The 15565-nt window shown below is 44.2% G+C and overlaps 1 protein-coding gene across 1 annotated transcript in view; it reads right to left on the reverse strand.

Moving 5' to 3' along the window:
* Positions 1-14283, reverse strand: part of abcc12 (ATP-binding cassette, sub-family C (CFTR/MRP), member 12) — a 38337-nt gene extending 24054 nt beyond the window's left edge. Inside the window, exons 1-15 of the mRNA XM_078256478.1 lie at positions 14233-14283; positions 13808-13959; positions 13506-13652; positions 13132-13279; positions 12470-12706; positions 11574-11747; positions 10892-11039; positions 9965-10113; positions 8294-8401; positions 7624-7842; positions 7307-7378; positions 6939-7063; positions 5185-5257; positions 3989-4192; positions 3461-3595 (exon numbers count right to left, since the gene is read on the reverse strand). Coding sequence (XP_078112604.1) covers positions 3461-3595; positions 3989-4192; positions 5185-5257; positions 6939-7063; positions 7307-7378; positions 7624-7842; positions 8294-8401; positions 9965-10113; positions 10892-11039; positions 11574-11747; positions 12470-12706; positions 13132-13279; positions 13506-13652; positions 13808-13959; positions 14233-14283 — 2142 coding nt within the window. The remainder of the gene's footprint in view (positions 1-3460; positions 3596-3988; positions 4193-5184; positions 5258-6938; positions 7064-7306; positions 7379-7623; positions 7843-8293; positions 8402-9964; positions 10114-10891; positions 11040-11573; positions 11748-12469; positions 12707-13131; positions 13280-13505; positions 13653-13807; positions 13960-14232) is intronic.
* Positions 14284-15565: the final 1282 nt, after the last annotated feature.

The raw sequence follows: 15565 nt of genomic DNA on the forward strand, positions 1-15565 counted from the left end.
TCCTATGAAAAATCGAGGAAGGGATGAAGTGACCCTGCCCAGAGGAAGCCCGGGGCCCCCGTCTGGAGCCAGGCCCAGATGGAGGGCTCGTCAGCGAGCGTCTGGTGGCCGGGTTTGCCATGGAGCCCGGTCGGGCACAGCCCGAAAAAGCTACGTGGCGGACATCCCTCCATCCCATGGGCCCACCACCTGTGGGAGGAACCGCTGGGGTCGGGTGCGCTGCCACATGGGTGGCAGTGAAGGTCAGGGGCCTCGACGGACCAGACCCGGGCAGCAGAGGCTGGCTCTGGGGACGTGGAATGTCACCTCTCTGTGGGGGAAGGAGCCGGAACTTGTGCGGGAGGTGGAGCGCTACCGGTTAGATCTGGTGGGGCTTACCTCTACGCACAGTCTTGGTTCTGGAACCATACTCCTGGATAGGGGTTGGACTCTTTTCTTCTCCGGAGTTGCCCAGGGTGTGAGGCGCCGGGCGGGTGTGGGGATACTCACAAGCCCCCGGCTGAGCGCCGCTACGTTGGAGTTTAACCCGGTGGACGAGAGGGTCGCCTCCCTACGCCTGCGGGTTGTGGGGGGGGAAAACTCTGACTGTTGTTTGTGCATATGCACCAAACAAGAGTTCAGAGTATTCGGCCTTCTTGGAGACCTTGAGTGGAGTCCTGCATGGGGGCTCCAGTCGGGGACTCCATAGTTCTGCTGGGGGGACTTCAACGCGCACGTGGGTAATGATGGAGACACATGGAGAGGCGTGATTGGGAGGAACGGCCTCCCTGATCTAAACCAGAGTGGTTGTTTGTTGTTGGACTTCTGTGCTAGTCATGGATTGTCTATAACGAACACCATGTTCGAACATAGGGATGCTCATAAGTGTACTTGGTACCAGAGCACCCTAGGCCAAAGGTCAATGATCGATTTTATAATCGTTTCATCTGATCTGAGGCCATATGTTTTGGACACTCGGGTGAAGAGAGGGGCGGAGCTGTCAACTGATCACCATCTGGTGGTGAGTTGGGTCAGAGGGTGGGGGAAGACTCTGGACAGACCTGGTAAGCCCAAACGGGTGGTGCGGGTAAATTGGGAACGTCTGGAGGAGGCCCCTGTCCGACAGACTTTCAACTCACACCTCCGGGCGGAGCTTTTCGTGCATCCCTGTGGAGGCTGGGGGGCATTGAACCCGAGTGGACAATGTTCAAAGTTTCCATTGCTGAAGCTGCGGTGAGGAGCTGTGGTCTTAGGGTCTTAGGTGCCTCAAGGGGCGGTAACCCGCGAACACCGTGGTGGACACCGGTGGTCAGGGAAGCCGTCCGACTGAAGAAGGAGTCTTTCCGGGATATGTTATCCCAGACGACTCCGGAGGCAGTTGCAAGGTACGGGGCCCGAAGGGCCCGAAGGGCTGCAGCCTCTGCCGTGAAAGAGGCAAAGCAGCGTGTGTGGGAGAAGTTCGGAGAAGACATGGAGAAGGACTTTCGGTCGGCACCAAGGTGCTTCTGGAAAACCGTTCGCCACCTCAGGAGGGGGGAAGCGGGGAACCATCCAAGCTGTGTACAGTAAGGATGGGACGCTGTTGACCTCAACTGAGGAGGTAATAGGGCGGTGGAAGGAGCACTTTGAGGAACTCCTAACCGACTAATACGCCCGTCTATGGTAGAGGCAGAGCTGGAGGTTGAGGGGGGATTGGCATCAATTTCCCTGGTGGAGGTTGCTGAGGTAGTTAAACAACTCCACAGTGGCAAAGCCCCAGGAATTGATGAGATCCGTCCAGAAATGCTTAAAGCTCTGGGTGTGGAGGGGTTGTCTTGGTTGACACGCCTCTTCAACACTGCGTGGAAGTCTGGGACGGTGCCTAAGGAGTGGCAGACCGGGGGTGGTGGTTCCCCTTTTTAAAAAAGGGGGGACCAGAGGGTGTGTGCCACTACAGGGGTATCACACTTCTCAGCCTCCCGGTAAAGTCTACTCCAAGGTGCTGGAAAGGAGGGTTCGGTCGATAGTCGAATCTCAGGTTGAAGAGGAACAATGCGGATTCTGTCCTGGTCGTGGAACAACGGACCAGATCTTTACTCTCGCAAGGATCCTGGAGGGAGCCTGGGAGTATGCCCAACCAGTCTACATGTGTTTTGTGGATCTGGAGAAGGGCGTATGACCGGGTGCCCCGGGAGATACTGTGGGAGGTGCTGCGGGAGTACGGGGTGAGGGGGGTCCCTCTCAGGGCCATCCAATCTCTGTACGACCAAAGCGAGAGCTGTTTCCGGATTCTCGGCAGTAAGTCGGACTTGTTTCAGGTGAGAGTTGGCCTCCGCCAGGGCTGCGCTTTGTCACCAATCCTGTTTGTAGTATTTATGGACAGGATATCGAGGCGTAGTCGGGGTGGAGAGGGGTTGCAGTTCGGTGGGCTGGGGATCTCATCGCTGCTTTTTGCAGATGATGTGGTCCTGATGGCATCATCGGCCTGTGACCTTCAGCACTCACTGGATCGGTTCGCAGCCGAGTGTGAAGCGGCTGGGATGAGGATCAGCACCTCTAAATCGGAGGCCATGGTTCTCAGCAGGAAACCGATGGAGTGCCTTCTCCAGCTAGGAAATGAGTCCTTACCCCAAGTGAAGGAGTTCAAGTACCTTGGGGTCTTGTTCGCGAGTGAGGGGACAATGGAGCGGGAGGTTGGTCGGAGAATCGGCACAGCAGGTTCGGTATTACATTCAATTTATCGCACCATTGTGACGAAAAGAGGGCTGAGCCAGAAGGCAAAGCTCTCAATCTACCGGTCAGTTTTTGTTCCTACCCTCACCTATGGTCATGAAGGCTGGGTCATGACCGAAAGAACAAGATCCAGGGTACAAGCGGCTGAAATGGGTTTCCTCAGGAGGGTAGCTGGCGTCTCCCTTAGAGATAGGGTGAGAAGCTCAGTTATCCGTGAGGAGCTCAGAGTAGAGTCGCTGCTCCTTTGCGTCGAAAGGAGCCAGTTGAGGTGGTTCGGGCATCTGGTAAGGATGCCCCCTGGGCGCCTCCCTAGGGAGGTGTTCCAGGCACGTCCAGCTGGGAGGAGGCCTCGGGGGAGACCCAGGACTAGGTGGAGGGATTATATCTCTAACCTGGCCTGGGAACGCCTCGGGATCCCCCAGTCGGAGCTGGTTAATGTGGCCCGGGAAAGGGAAGTTTGGGGTCCCCTGCTGGAGCTGCTACCCCCGCGACCCGACCCCGGATAAGCGGATGAAGATGGATGGATGGATGGACTTTGACCTTAAAGTAGACAAACCGTTATCTTGAGCCCATTAAGAAGACATGAAGTTCTTGCCTTCTATAAACCTCTGACATCTCAATATTTGATTAACAGCTTACATGTAGCAGTTTGAGCTAGTAAAACAATAAATAGCTGGAAAAACAGGTTCATAGCTAGTAAAACAATAAGGAAAGACACATAATAGCAGAGCTAACAGTACATCTGAGTTTTGTACTGCAGCTTTCTTACTTGGGACTGCTCCATCTGGTAGTTGCTGATGAGCTGAGCGTAGCGTCCGTTGGCTTTCATCAGGGCCCGGTGGTTCCCAGCCTCCAGCACCTCGCCATCCTCCAGAACTAAAATGTCATCACAGTACTCCAGATACTGGCAAACACAAGCGAGGACAACCATGTTAACAAAACCATCCCAGCACCGTGGCCGGATACTGTACGTTCATGGCATTTGGCAGACGCTCTTATCTAGAGTGGTTTACAATACTGCTCACAATTCATGATGAAGGAAATACTAGTGGCAGCAAACAGACACCACTTCCTGGTGTGTGATTTACTTTTACTTTGGGGTTTACCACAATAGGATGCTATAGATCTTCTAATGTAAAATGATTTTTAAATCTGTTAATGTTAAAACTTAGACAGAATGTACTATAGGTATAAACAAGTGTGCACATTTGAATGAGAAATGTCATGTTTAATAATAGTCTATTTAGGATTCATTGTCTGCTAAAGAATGAAATGATGAAGAAGTCCATGTTCCCACCTGGAGCTGGTGTGTAACCAGTATGACAGATTTTCCCTGGAGCTCCTTCTTAATGCATTCTTCAAAAATGTGTTTCCCCACATGGGCATCGACAGCAGATAGTGGATCGTCAAAAAGGAAGATGTCCTTGTTGGAGTAGACTGCTCTGGCCAGGCTGATCCTCTGCTTCTGCCCCCCCGACAGATTCAGCCCTCGCTCTCCAATCTGCCAACAAAACAGCACAGCAGAAAGCTACTGAAAACACTGGCAACAGGCTCTGGAACATCACACAATCAACGTTTACAACAATGTAGAATACATAAAGATAGAAATACACTTTGCAAATTAAGATGGTGCAAGTGCATAAAGAAACTGACGGTGAAGACAACAAAGTACTCCCAGCTTCAAATAAACTCAGAAACACCAGACAGTCTTGGACTTAATCCCAAATTGAGTTGCAAGTTGGATTATGCCCAATTTTTTTTGTAAATGTTCTGCACTCCACAGTAGATGATAGTTTTGTCTCCCTGAACATCTAGTTGTATCTTTACTTCCATGGAAGAGTGGCAGTAGGAGTAAAGTCAAATCATTGGCAGAGGTAAACAAAACATTTCACAAAACACAACAGCGTTTGGTGAGACTCAAACCGGAAAAGGTAGGTACGTATTGGGCAAATGATTCCTCGTCGCTGATTGGATGTCAGTCTGTGACAAAAGAGAGGTTCTTCTTCTTCTTCTTCTTCTTCTTCTTCTTCTTCTTCTTCTTCTTCTTTTAGGTTTGTGGCAGACTGGATGCCTTGTCGCACATTGCTTCTTCTCACATTATAAGATAAATAAAACTTAAATGTATAGGAAATTGCTGTGCAGCAGTTTCTTGTGAAATGTTGTGGTTTTTTTATGTTCATGTATTTTCTTAAATGTTGTTTTGTGAAATGTTGTGTATGGTCACTAGAGCTAGCTGACTTGGCGAGCAAGGTGCAAATCCTATTCATGTTTAGGACATCATCAAATGGCTGCTGAAAAATACTAACTTCACAGCCACAGACAAAATCTGTACTAACAGAGTTTGGTGGTCTTTATCTTATTTAAAAGGATTTTTTTTAATCACACATCGGAGGGTGTAAGTGTTAAGAGTTCCACTACGCTTGTAAGAAACCATTGCAAAGCATAAAAAAACAATTAGTTTGGAGAGGTGAGAGTTCAGCAGAGAGCTCCTACCTCAGTTTGATCACCATATGGGAGGATGGTCAGGTCAGCTCTGAGGCTACAGACATCCACAACTCTGTTGTATCTGTGGAGGAAGACAAAGTCAGAGGAAAGCCACGTATAATGTGTTCAGAGCCATTTTGAAGACATGATTATTTAGATCCATTTACTTAATAGTACAAACAACTTAAACGGGATGTAGCAATTTGAAAAAAATGTTTGTCTAAAATACATCATATAGATTTGAAAAACATGATTCTGTCTTCAGTAACTTTTGTATGCAGTGTCTTTACTCATGAATCGATATTGAATATTAACATGTACAGAAATGTATAGGCAGCATTCACTATTGCTTTAAAGGTCCCATGACATGGTGCTCTTTGGATGCTTTTATATAGACTTTAGTGGTCTCCTAATACTGTATCTGAAGTCTCTTTTCTATAGCCTTAGTGGTCCCCTAATACTGTATCTGAAGTCTCTTTTATATAGACCTTAGTGGTCCCCTAATACTGTATCTGAAGTCTCTTTTATATAGACCTCAGTGGTCCCCTAATACTGTATCTGAAGTCTCTTTTATATAGGCCTTAGTGGTCCCCTAATACTGTATCTGAAGTCTCTTTCCTGAAATTCAGCCTTGGTCCAGAATTACAGCCACTAGAGCCAGTCCCACAGTGAGCTTTACTTAGGATGTGCCATTTCTGTGTCTGTAGCTTTAAATGCTATTGAGGCGGAGAGAGGGGGGGGGCAAGGTGGAGGGTGGGGGTGTGGCCTTGACCAACTGCCACTTCGCTTGTTTGAAAACCATGATACCTCTCTCTCATGGGTGGGCCAAATTCTCTGGGTGGGCAAAGCAGAGAAAGGGGAGGTAACCTTTCCCCTTATGACGTCATAAAGGGAAGATTCCAGATCGGTCCATCTGAGCTTTCATTTTCTCAAAGGCAGAGCAGGATACCCAGGGCTCGGTTTACACCTATCATCATTTCTAGCCACTGGGGGACCATAGGCAGGCTGGGGGAACTCATATTAATGTTAAAAACCCTCATAAAGTGAAATTATCATGGCATGGGACCTTTAACATACTTTTATTGTTTTGAAACCAACCCTTTATTTTAAGCAGTAGTTAAATTAGTTTACTGCCTAATTATAATAGGCACATTAACAATGTTGATTGGTCAGACATACGTCCATGGCAGTTTATGAAAAGTGATGTGAGAGATACATTTGGCTATTTCTGAGGAACCAGAGACAATGCACATGAAACAGAGTAGATAAAAAAAATACAGGGCTCAGAAATTCAGCATTTCTATGTATGTAGTTTCAGGGTCTAGTGTATGTTGATAGTTCCTACAGTATTTACCTCATACATTAAAATGATAAATATAGACATAGTCATAAACCACAGTCATAAATGTCAGCTGAATGATGTGACTCTGGTCACAGGTCAGCAGTCTCGTTTCTTGCCATGTCTGGCAGCTTGGGGTGATTTCCAAACGATCATCCTGTCAGATTACAGAGATGACCTCTGTTCTTGTTTGACTACCTGATGCAAACTAACAGAGATAAGAAGAACTTTATCCCAGTTAAACATATGTGAGATAACGGTCTATTTGGCCTGGTTTGAATGGTCTGTGTCACTGCAGTAAGGAGATACAGTGGTAACGTATGAACGTCACAAATAGCATCCCCTTAGTTCATAATACCTCCTATTGTTTCCACATTCATAATTAACATAATTAACAATGTATGTGGGTTAAGTGATTACATACTTGGACTGGTCAAAGGGTTCCCCCATCAGGATGTTTTCTTGAACAGTTCCATGGAATATCCAAGCCTGCTGGGAAACGTAGGCAAACGTCCCATCAGCTGTGAGGGAACCCCGCAGGAGGTGCATCTAAGATATGAAAACAAGCAGACGACCATAAGAAATGCTGTGTGTTACATAGCATCAGTTAATTCAGGTTTCGAGGTAACGCAATGTAAATAAGAAGCGTCTTTTTACGTAACACATGCATAACAGAGTGGCAGACAATGAAATGTTGAAAATGAACAGCCAATAAAAATGTCAAACTTGATGTGAGACTTGCAAATGTGGTAAAAGTGAATCAATGACAAAAAGACAAAAGGAGGAGCCAACCTGTTCCAAAATGCTGGAAATCAGCGACGTCTTTCCACTCCCCACGTTCCCACAGACACCAAGCAGGTTGCCCTACAGGAGATAACACACAATCAACTCAGAGATGAAAAGTGGTGGGGACATAAGTGCTCAGGTGAAAACACATTTTTATATGTAATGCTTTTTAATTCATTTATAATTTCTGCTCATGTTCAAAAAAATTGGCACATAGCCATGCTTCAGTGTTCTATTTTTAAGAACATTTTTAACAAATTTGCATTTACAAAAGTAGTGGGGACATACACCCCACCCCAGTGTAAATTACACCAAAAGCCCACCTTAGGCAGTGTGAAGGAGATGTTTCTCAGGGTTGACAAGGTTTCAGTCTTCCCATTCTGGGACAACTCCTCCGCTTTGTGTCCCTTCACCCCATTGGCTGAGCTAGGTGGGGACTCTGGCTGGCTCCAGGAAAATGTAGCATTTTTCATCACTATGGCTGAGTCACTGTCTTTTCTCTGGATCAGGTAGCTCTCTGGATTCTGGATCACCAATATTTTCTGAAACAGCCGCACATTGCATTCAAAAGCTTTAAGGTATTTAAAAGGACAATGTTAACTGTAAATGAGAGCCGCAACAGTGATAAATACAGTGAATGCTGGCATATGAATTTTTACACACACACACACACACACACACACAAAAATGGAAATACAATAACATAAAAAGAAACAGTTAGTAGTCACTTTTGAAGGCAAGTGTAAAACTAAGACAATGACCACAGAAGCATTGAAGCCAAGTTTGACTCTGTCATTTTTATCTGTGCGCGTGTTAATAAGTAATGGTTCCCTCTAATGAGTCTCTCCTAATTGAAATAACATTATGAAAGATCAGAGCAGTAATGAATACTACTACTACTAGTAAACGTTAAACATGCTATATAAATAAATTGACATAGTACTAACAACCGTTACCATAACTGCTGAGCGGGACACAAAGAGAGAAGTTTACCCTGAGTCTTGTTAGTGATACAGCAGCATCAGCCAAGGACTTCACAATTATGGGCAGTAGAGCTAGGGCAAACCTCATAGCATTGAAGATGGCGATGGTGGTAAAGGCCTGGCAATAACGAAAAATAATGCTCAAACACTATACAACACTGATGTACTGGTTGTACATTTGTTTTAAAGGGGTGATAGAATGCAAAACCGAGTTGACCTTGTCATAGTTGAATAACAACACTTTGGAGGGTAAAAAGGACATACATAGAACCCCAAAGTCCCGTTGACATCCCTTTCCTCTGCAAATCTCACAATTTGAAACTGCTGCTGAAAACGGGCAAATCCCAACGAAGCTCATAGTTGACGTCAACCTCGGTGGCCGTACCTTATTTGGCTCTGGTCTCTACCTCTGTCACGCCCCAAAATTTACATAGCTACACACCCACTGTTCTGAGACCAGCTGGTGTTCTAAACGTAGCTCGTGCAGATCTGACACACTAATTTAGCTGCGAGCTGAGCATTGCCACGGGAATTACAAAGAAGAAAGTTTGGAAGTTTTTCAAAAATATTGAAAATGAACCACGGTCGTAAATGCAGTGTTCCAGGCTGTACAGGGAATGTTGACACTTTTCACATTTCATCGCGGGCTGCCAGTCGTGGAGCTCCAGGTAAGCGGTAGCCTGTGGTTGTTTCAGTTACCCCAGAAAAGATGAGTGTGCGTTGGGTACAGAGAACCATGGGCTGCCAGTAGTGGAGCTCCGTCAGGTCAGCGTAGTTGGTGCTCTAGTTACCGGGTAACTGTGAGTGTGGCAGGTATGTTCCCTGATATACGCTTAACCAGTAGTGGAGTGGCGAGTGAGAGAGTCGGGACTTTTCCCAGTGGGCCCGATAGTGTTTCGAGGCTGCGAGGGCCGGTCAAACTGTGCAGCCTCTGCTCAACCCATACGGCGGGCCGCAGTAGCGGGCCTCATTAGACACACACTTGTCTGGTAACGTTACCTCCAAAATGGGCAGCCTGCCGCGGGCTTCCCAACCGCTGGCAGCAGCCGCAGGGCAGCCCACCGCAGTTTGGAAGTCAAAGACCGGGCGGTGTGTGTGTGTGTGTGTGTGTGTGTGTGTGTCTGTGTGTCTTTGAAAGTCTATCGGTAATGTTAACAGTCTAATGATGGAAAGCCAAAAAGGGAAACATGGCGTTGAGAAAGTCAGACTCAAAAGGAAGAAAAGGGATGGTGTTGCTGGGCTGTGTGTTGTTCATCCCCCCATGTGTCTGTGCTCTGGAGCTTTGCTTGTTGTAAACCAACCAATCAGCGCGGAGCTCATCTAAATATTCATGAGCATACCATATAAGGGAGAAAACCTCTCCTTTCAATCAAGGGCATTTCATAGGGTTGCATTTGGGAGCATAGAACAGCACCCGGGCCATTTTCAGCCCAACCAATGTTACATACCCTATTAGGAGACCTTAAGGAACAGTGTGAAATACCCTATATGATCATTCTATCACCCCTTTAAATGGATCACAATGCTCTAGTGGCCAGCACTTGTCTGTAGCCTGTTCCGGCTTAGTCATCATGAATCAGTGGTGACAAAACTGAAAGATTATCATCTTAACTCATTGATTTTATGCCTCAGACCTGCAAAGGTTGTTTTACAGTATGTGCTGTACTACTGTGGCACTCACATCAGACGTGTCAAGCTTTAAGCCCAACATAGTGTGTACAATGAAGGTGGGAATACAGGCAAGGGAGGGGACAATGCTGGTGATGCTGTTATTGGCATTCTGGACGTAACTGGTCCTCTGCAGTTCCTTCTTCTCATTTTTTCTTAAGCCTGTAAGAGAGGCAACATCACATACATATATTTGGTAAATATGTTTTGTTGCAAATTATCTGATCTTCCAGTGCAATCACATTTCAGCCCACAGCTGTCCACTGAGCACCTTCATTGTAGCAGCTGGGGATATGTTATTTGCTCAAAAGTATTAGATTGTATTTAGAATAAGAATTTAGAATAGAATTTAAATTATATATAATTTCACTTAAAAACATTTAAATGTGTAAACACAGCTGTGTGGAGTCCATTCCAAATGATCAGATTTAAAAAAAACTGCATGCACAGACACATACGTGCAATTTTTATATCAACTGCACAATGTGCACACATGGACAAGCCCCATATCCTGCCCGCTACAAGCCAACAATTGACCATACATGGTCAAAACTAAATACCTTATGATTATGAAAATCAATATAGGTGCTTGTGATGAAAATGTATGTCTATATGGGCATATTGTGTATGCATGCATTGATGCATGAGTTGCCCTATGTTTGTTGTGTGAGGAATATTTTCATGCTTCTTATTGGTAACCTGTACTAAAGTTAAAAACCAATAAAAAGTTTCCGATTATTTCCCTTTAACTTTGCTTTTAGAAATCCCAACTTTTGGACAATGAATCATAGAAAGCAGCATACACATCTTTCAAGATTGGTTTTGTGTTTTCACAAATGGGACAGTATAATTGACGCCCCCTGACATGTGGTATACAAGAGAGATTAAAAACGTGTTTGACTGGAAGACAAAGTTAACATGCAGCTGCTTAACTTCATACCTGCGATCTTCTTCTCAAAGGAATCTTCCCAGGCGTACATCTTGATGAGTTTGATGCTGCTGAGAATCTCATTCACTGTACGAACACGGCTGTCTGTTATCAATATACTTTTCCATCTGAATATGTTAATGAGTTTAGCCAAGCCAAACTGAAAGCAGAAATAAATGTATTAATATTAGTGACAATGGAAAACAAGCCGCAAAAGAGCAAATATGGTTATTTTAGGGTTGTCCTTGGGGCTAAAGTAGTTGAGGAAAATACCTCACATGTAACATGGAAAGCTTGAAATATTTGCCAACTAGCAGCAAAATAAGGCCTCACATGATTTTTTGTCCTTGTTGCCTTTATGTCTGAAATTAGACATAGTCACTGCCTTTAAATACCACATACCTTTAATTCGGTATTGGTCAGGACGACAGTGAACAAAGACTAGTTGGAAATTATTTGGGACCTTAATTGTATAACCTGGTAAAGAAAAACATTATAATACATTTATGTAATGATGTTTTTTACCAGTCCAAACGCTACAAATAAGTCATGGTCTATATTGGACCATTATGAACAATTCAGTGTATTTCTTGCTCATCATATTTGCCTTTTAGCTCTGATTGTGATTTAGTTTACATTGCTTATGAAAATATGTCTCTTTGTGAACTATGTGTGCAGTTTGTAATGTACAGACCTGTACAGGGAGGAAGATGAGGTAGATGCTGACTCCAGTCAGTGCGGTGTAGCCCAGAATGTAGCAGGCATAGAAGGTACACACAATAAAGAGCACTGGGGTGGCAATTAGAAAGCTTGCAAACAATATTGCCTCAAATAATTTGTGGCCATCGCTGGTCAAAACACTAATAATCTGGACAGGAGAGAGAGAGAGAGAGCGAGACAGAGAGAGACAGAGAGAGACAGAGAGAGAGAGAGAGCGAGAGAGAGAGAGAGACAGAGAGAGAGAGAGACAGAGAGAGAGAGAGAGAGAGAGAGAGAGAGGGAGAGAGAGAGAGAGAGGGAGAGAGAGAGAGAGAGAGACAGAGAGAGAGAGAGACAGAGAGAGAGAGAGAGAGGGAGAGAGAGAGGGAGAGAGAGAGAGAGAGAGAGAGAGAGAGAGAGAGAGAGAGAGAGAGAGAGAGCGAGATATATATATATATATATATATATATATATATATATATATATATATATATATAGAGAGAGAGAGAGAGAGAGAGAGAGAGAGAGAGAGAGACACTGTAAACCACATTTGCCAAGATTGCATTGCCAAGGAAAGTTTCTTACACCAACTGTCAGAGTAGGTGAGTTAAAGATATTTATAACAAAGAAGTTTGGCTTTACAAAACAGCTTTAACAACTAGACAGAAAACCAGATAAACTGCTACCATACGTTGTTTGGAAATACCTCCGTTTACTTGTTAAACTCAACTTCTACACTACTTTCTACTGTCCATAAGATATATTACATAAAAGATGATATCACAAATGATGGACAAAGTGATTCCGATGTATACAATTGCTTTCCTAGAGAAATGTAGGCATCCTGCATTAAATAATCATTGACCCTTATGTTTGTAACCCAGTATTTACCTCTCCCATTGAAATGCTGCTGTGCATCCGCAGAGAGATGACCTTCTGAAAGGCCAGTGCAGAGTAGGCACCCTTCAGTCTGACTGCAGTGCGCAGGTTCAACGCCCACATCAAGGATATGAAGAAAGCTTTGAAGAAATCTGATGTGAACAAAGCGAAGCACAGACCAACACCATGGAATACTGTGGACTTCTCCGGGCCGTCAATATATTTTAGGATCTCATGGACCAGAACCGCCTGAGAGGACAGAGAGGTTTTTAACACTTTAAGCATTCAACAACCATTCATTTGATCAGTCACAAAAAAACCTTTGTGATGTCAGCCATAAAGACTAAAGTTGATTTTTTTGGCTTGCTCTGTAACTGTAAATTCCCAGCACTCTCAACCCATCATCACTTCCCCTCAACACTGAGATACTTTTTTATTTTTAACTACATTTAGGTGATTTTCACCAAAAAAGGTTTGTTTTAAATGCAGGACTTTTCCACATAGTGGAGTACTTCTAAAGTGTTTTACTGTTTTACTTAAGAAAAAGATCTAAACATTTATTCCGACACATTTACAATGAATGTGATATTGGGACAAACTTGAGAAAAGGCCACTGGATCCAGCCACCAGAGGAAGCACTGGTATTATTAATATTCAAATTCAAAGAAAATTACCGGGCCCAGAAACGCTGCAATCATGGCAAGGACAGCAACAATGACAGACAGAATCAGCCTCGTTCTTTGAAAGCGAAGGACCACTCGAAACACAGAGGCCTTGTCCAGGCCCACCTTTGCCACTTCTTCCTCCCAGAGTCTGTGGAGCCTGTACACAACGCACACAGTCAGCCTTGTTAATTTATTACTAAAGTAAAACAGTAACTCATGAAACACACTACACAGGTTCCCTGTTCTTGATCATTTCCTAGACGTGAATTTCAGCAACTAGGCTTGCCAGGTCTTATGTCTATACATAATCAGTACTTTATTTGCATGAAATGGCAGAAGAGAAATGTGGGGGCCGCCACGAATCAGCAAGAAGAGTGTCAGACCTTTCTCCGCTGGCTTCGGCTACATCCAAAGTAGACAGGTTGAGAGAGCTCATGTCCAGCTTATTCCTGAACAAGGCCCACATCATGGGGGTCATCCAGGCAAAGGTCGTAAAGGACAGGAAACCTGCATTGTCCAAAGGGTGGGACCTAGACAGAGAAACATCACCCAAAATGCAATGGGTAAAAATATGTAGAATCAGCCAAGTAGAGTATTTGTTTGTAGACATGTTACCTTAAAATGATTTATCATAATATTTATAATTGCATCAAAACCGACAAATTATTTCAACAATGATACTGACTGGGATGAAGACCAGCGGAAGGGTTTGAGGGCCTGAAGGCTCTGGTGGTATTTTCCGAATAGGGTAGGGGAGGCTATTCTACCGTTGTCCATATCAGTATGTTGTGGACTGGAGGCCACAGATCCAGTTCTCCGTCGGAAACTATCTTCGTTCTTAAGAGTCATAAACACAAAGAGACCGAGTGAAGGAATCAGACAGAAAGGCAGAGTTGAAACGAGTAGAAAAACAGAATGGTAGCTAGAGAGAGAGGGTGCCTTTTGTCAATATTCCAGCTAAAGTGTCTCAAAAAGTGGATCAAACAAATCGGCAACAAAAACACAGGATGTAAGAGAAACAACAGGAGAGGAAAAAGGCCTCAGGCAGTGAAAGCAACATGTGAAGAGGTGGATTGTTCTGGTGGAAGCTGCTGTCTGTTCTATACTTACAAAAGAGACTCTTCGAGTATCCATCTTCTCCAAAGAATAGCCTTTCATCATTTTGTCCTGTACCGAGGGCAGCAAGCATGCACAGTCACTATTTTACTTGCCAACAAGGGCTAGGTCAAGTACAAACATTGCTTGAAGAATAATTTATCAGAAACTTTTTTAACAGCATCTAGGAGGCTGGAATCATTCCGCTATGTAACATGTGTAACAACATCACGATTATTACATGTATGTGTTTGAAACTTCATAATACATCACAACAGAGTCATCAGTAACCATAAGAGCTGGGGTAGGCATTCAGGATGTTTTAGGATGTGTTTATGTATTATAACTGTATGTATGGCATTACAAGTGTGGTCTAAATACTTGACTTTGTCAAATATCACAAATGTAACTAACATGGTGCAATCAAAAACACAGAGGCAGAATACTGATCAAACTTTGAGAGAGCAGTGGTGTATGTCACAGAGGAAATAAAAACAGCATTATTGAAATATAATCTAACTAAGTGTTTATACTAGGTCTGCAGGGCGCCTGCTGCTGTCTGGCAGACGGTACCACACCACCAGGCTCAGGGACAGCTTCACTCCGCAGGCCCGAGACTGTTGAACTCTTGAGCTCATCACTTGACACTTTACCTTCATAAACTTTTACTTACTGTTTTAACACCTTTTTACATCTCTGTATATCCAAACTTACAGGACGGTTAATGAGCATTGTTGTAGGGAGCCTGAGAAGATTATCATTGACAACTGCTTGTCTTTAACTTCTGTTATTATTATTAACATATGACAAAACATAACTTCCAGTCTTTCGTGCTTCATAATAACAGTTGGAAATCCAATGTGTCAATGAATTACAAGCATCCCCCTTCCTATCACCTCTCACCTCCATTCATACTGTGTCAAAGTTCCTACAGTCAAATGAAATGCACATTCATAAAGATGAGTCCATATAACCCTTACTGCACAGTAAAATACAAAAAGCGCTGAAAAAGCAATTCTTTACAACTCTTTGCAAAATGTACTGCATGAAGTATTTCTGATCAGGTGTAACACATCAGATGTATCTCTCTCTCTCTCTCTCTCTCTCTCTCTCTCTCTCTCTCTCTCTCTCTCTCTCTCACACACAACCTACACACTGAAGTTTTCCTTAAAGGTGTTCGCTACTTTTATAACAAAAAATTTTTTTTTCTTTTTGTATTCCCCAATGCTTAACAGCTGCTTGACAGCAGTAAAACAAGAAGAAGAGGTGAGAGCCGTGTGCAGGCAATCCAGGCCCAGATTCTGAATGTCATATAGCACCTGTAGCATACACTACTGTTCTGTTTGGG

Source organism: Sander vitreus, chromosome 1, assembly GCF_031162955.1.
Source record: "Sander vitreus isolate 19-12246 chromosome 1, sanVit1, whole genome shotgun sequence".
In the NCBI taxonomy this organism is placed as follows: Eukaryota; Metazoa; Chordata; class Actinopteri; order Perciformes; family Percidae; genus Sander; species Sander vitreus.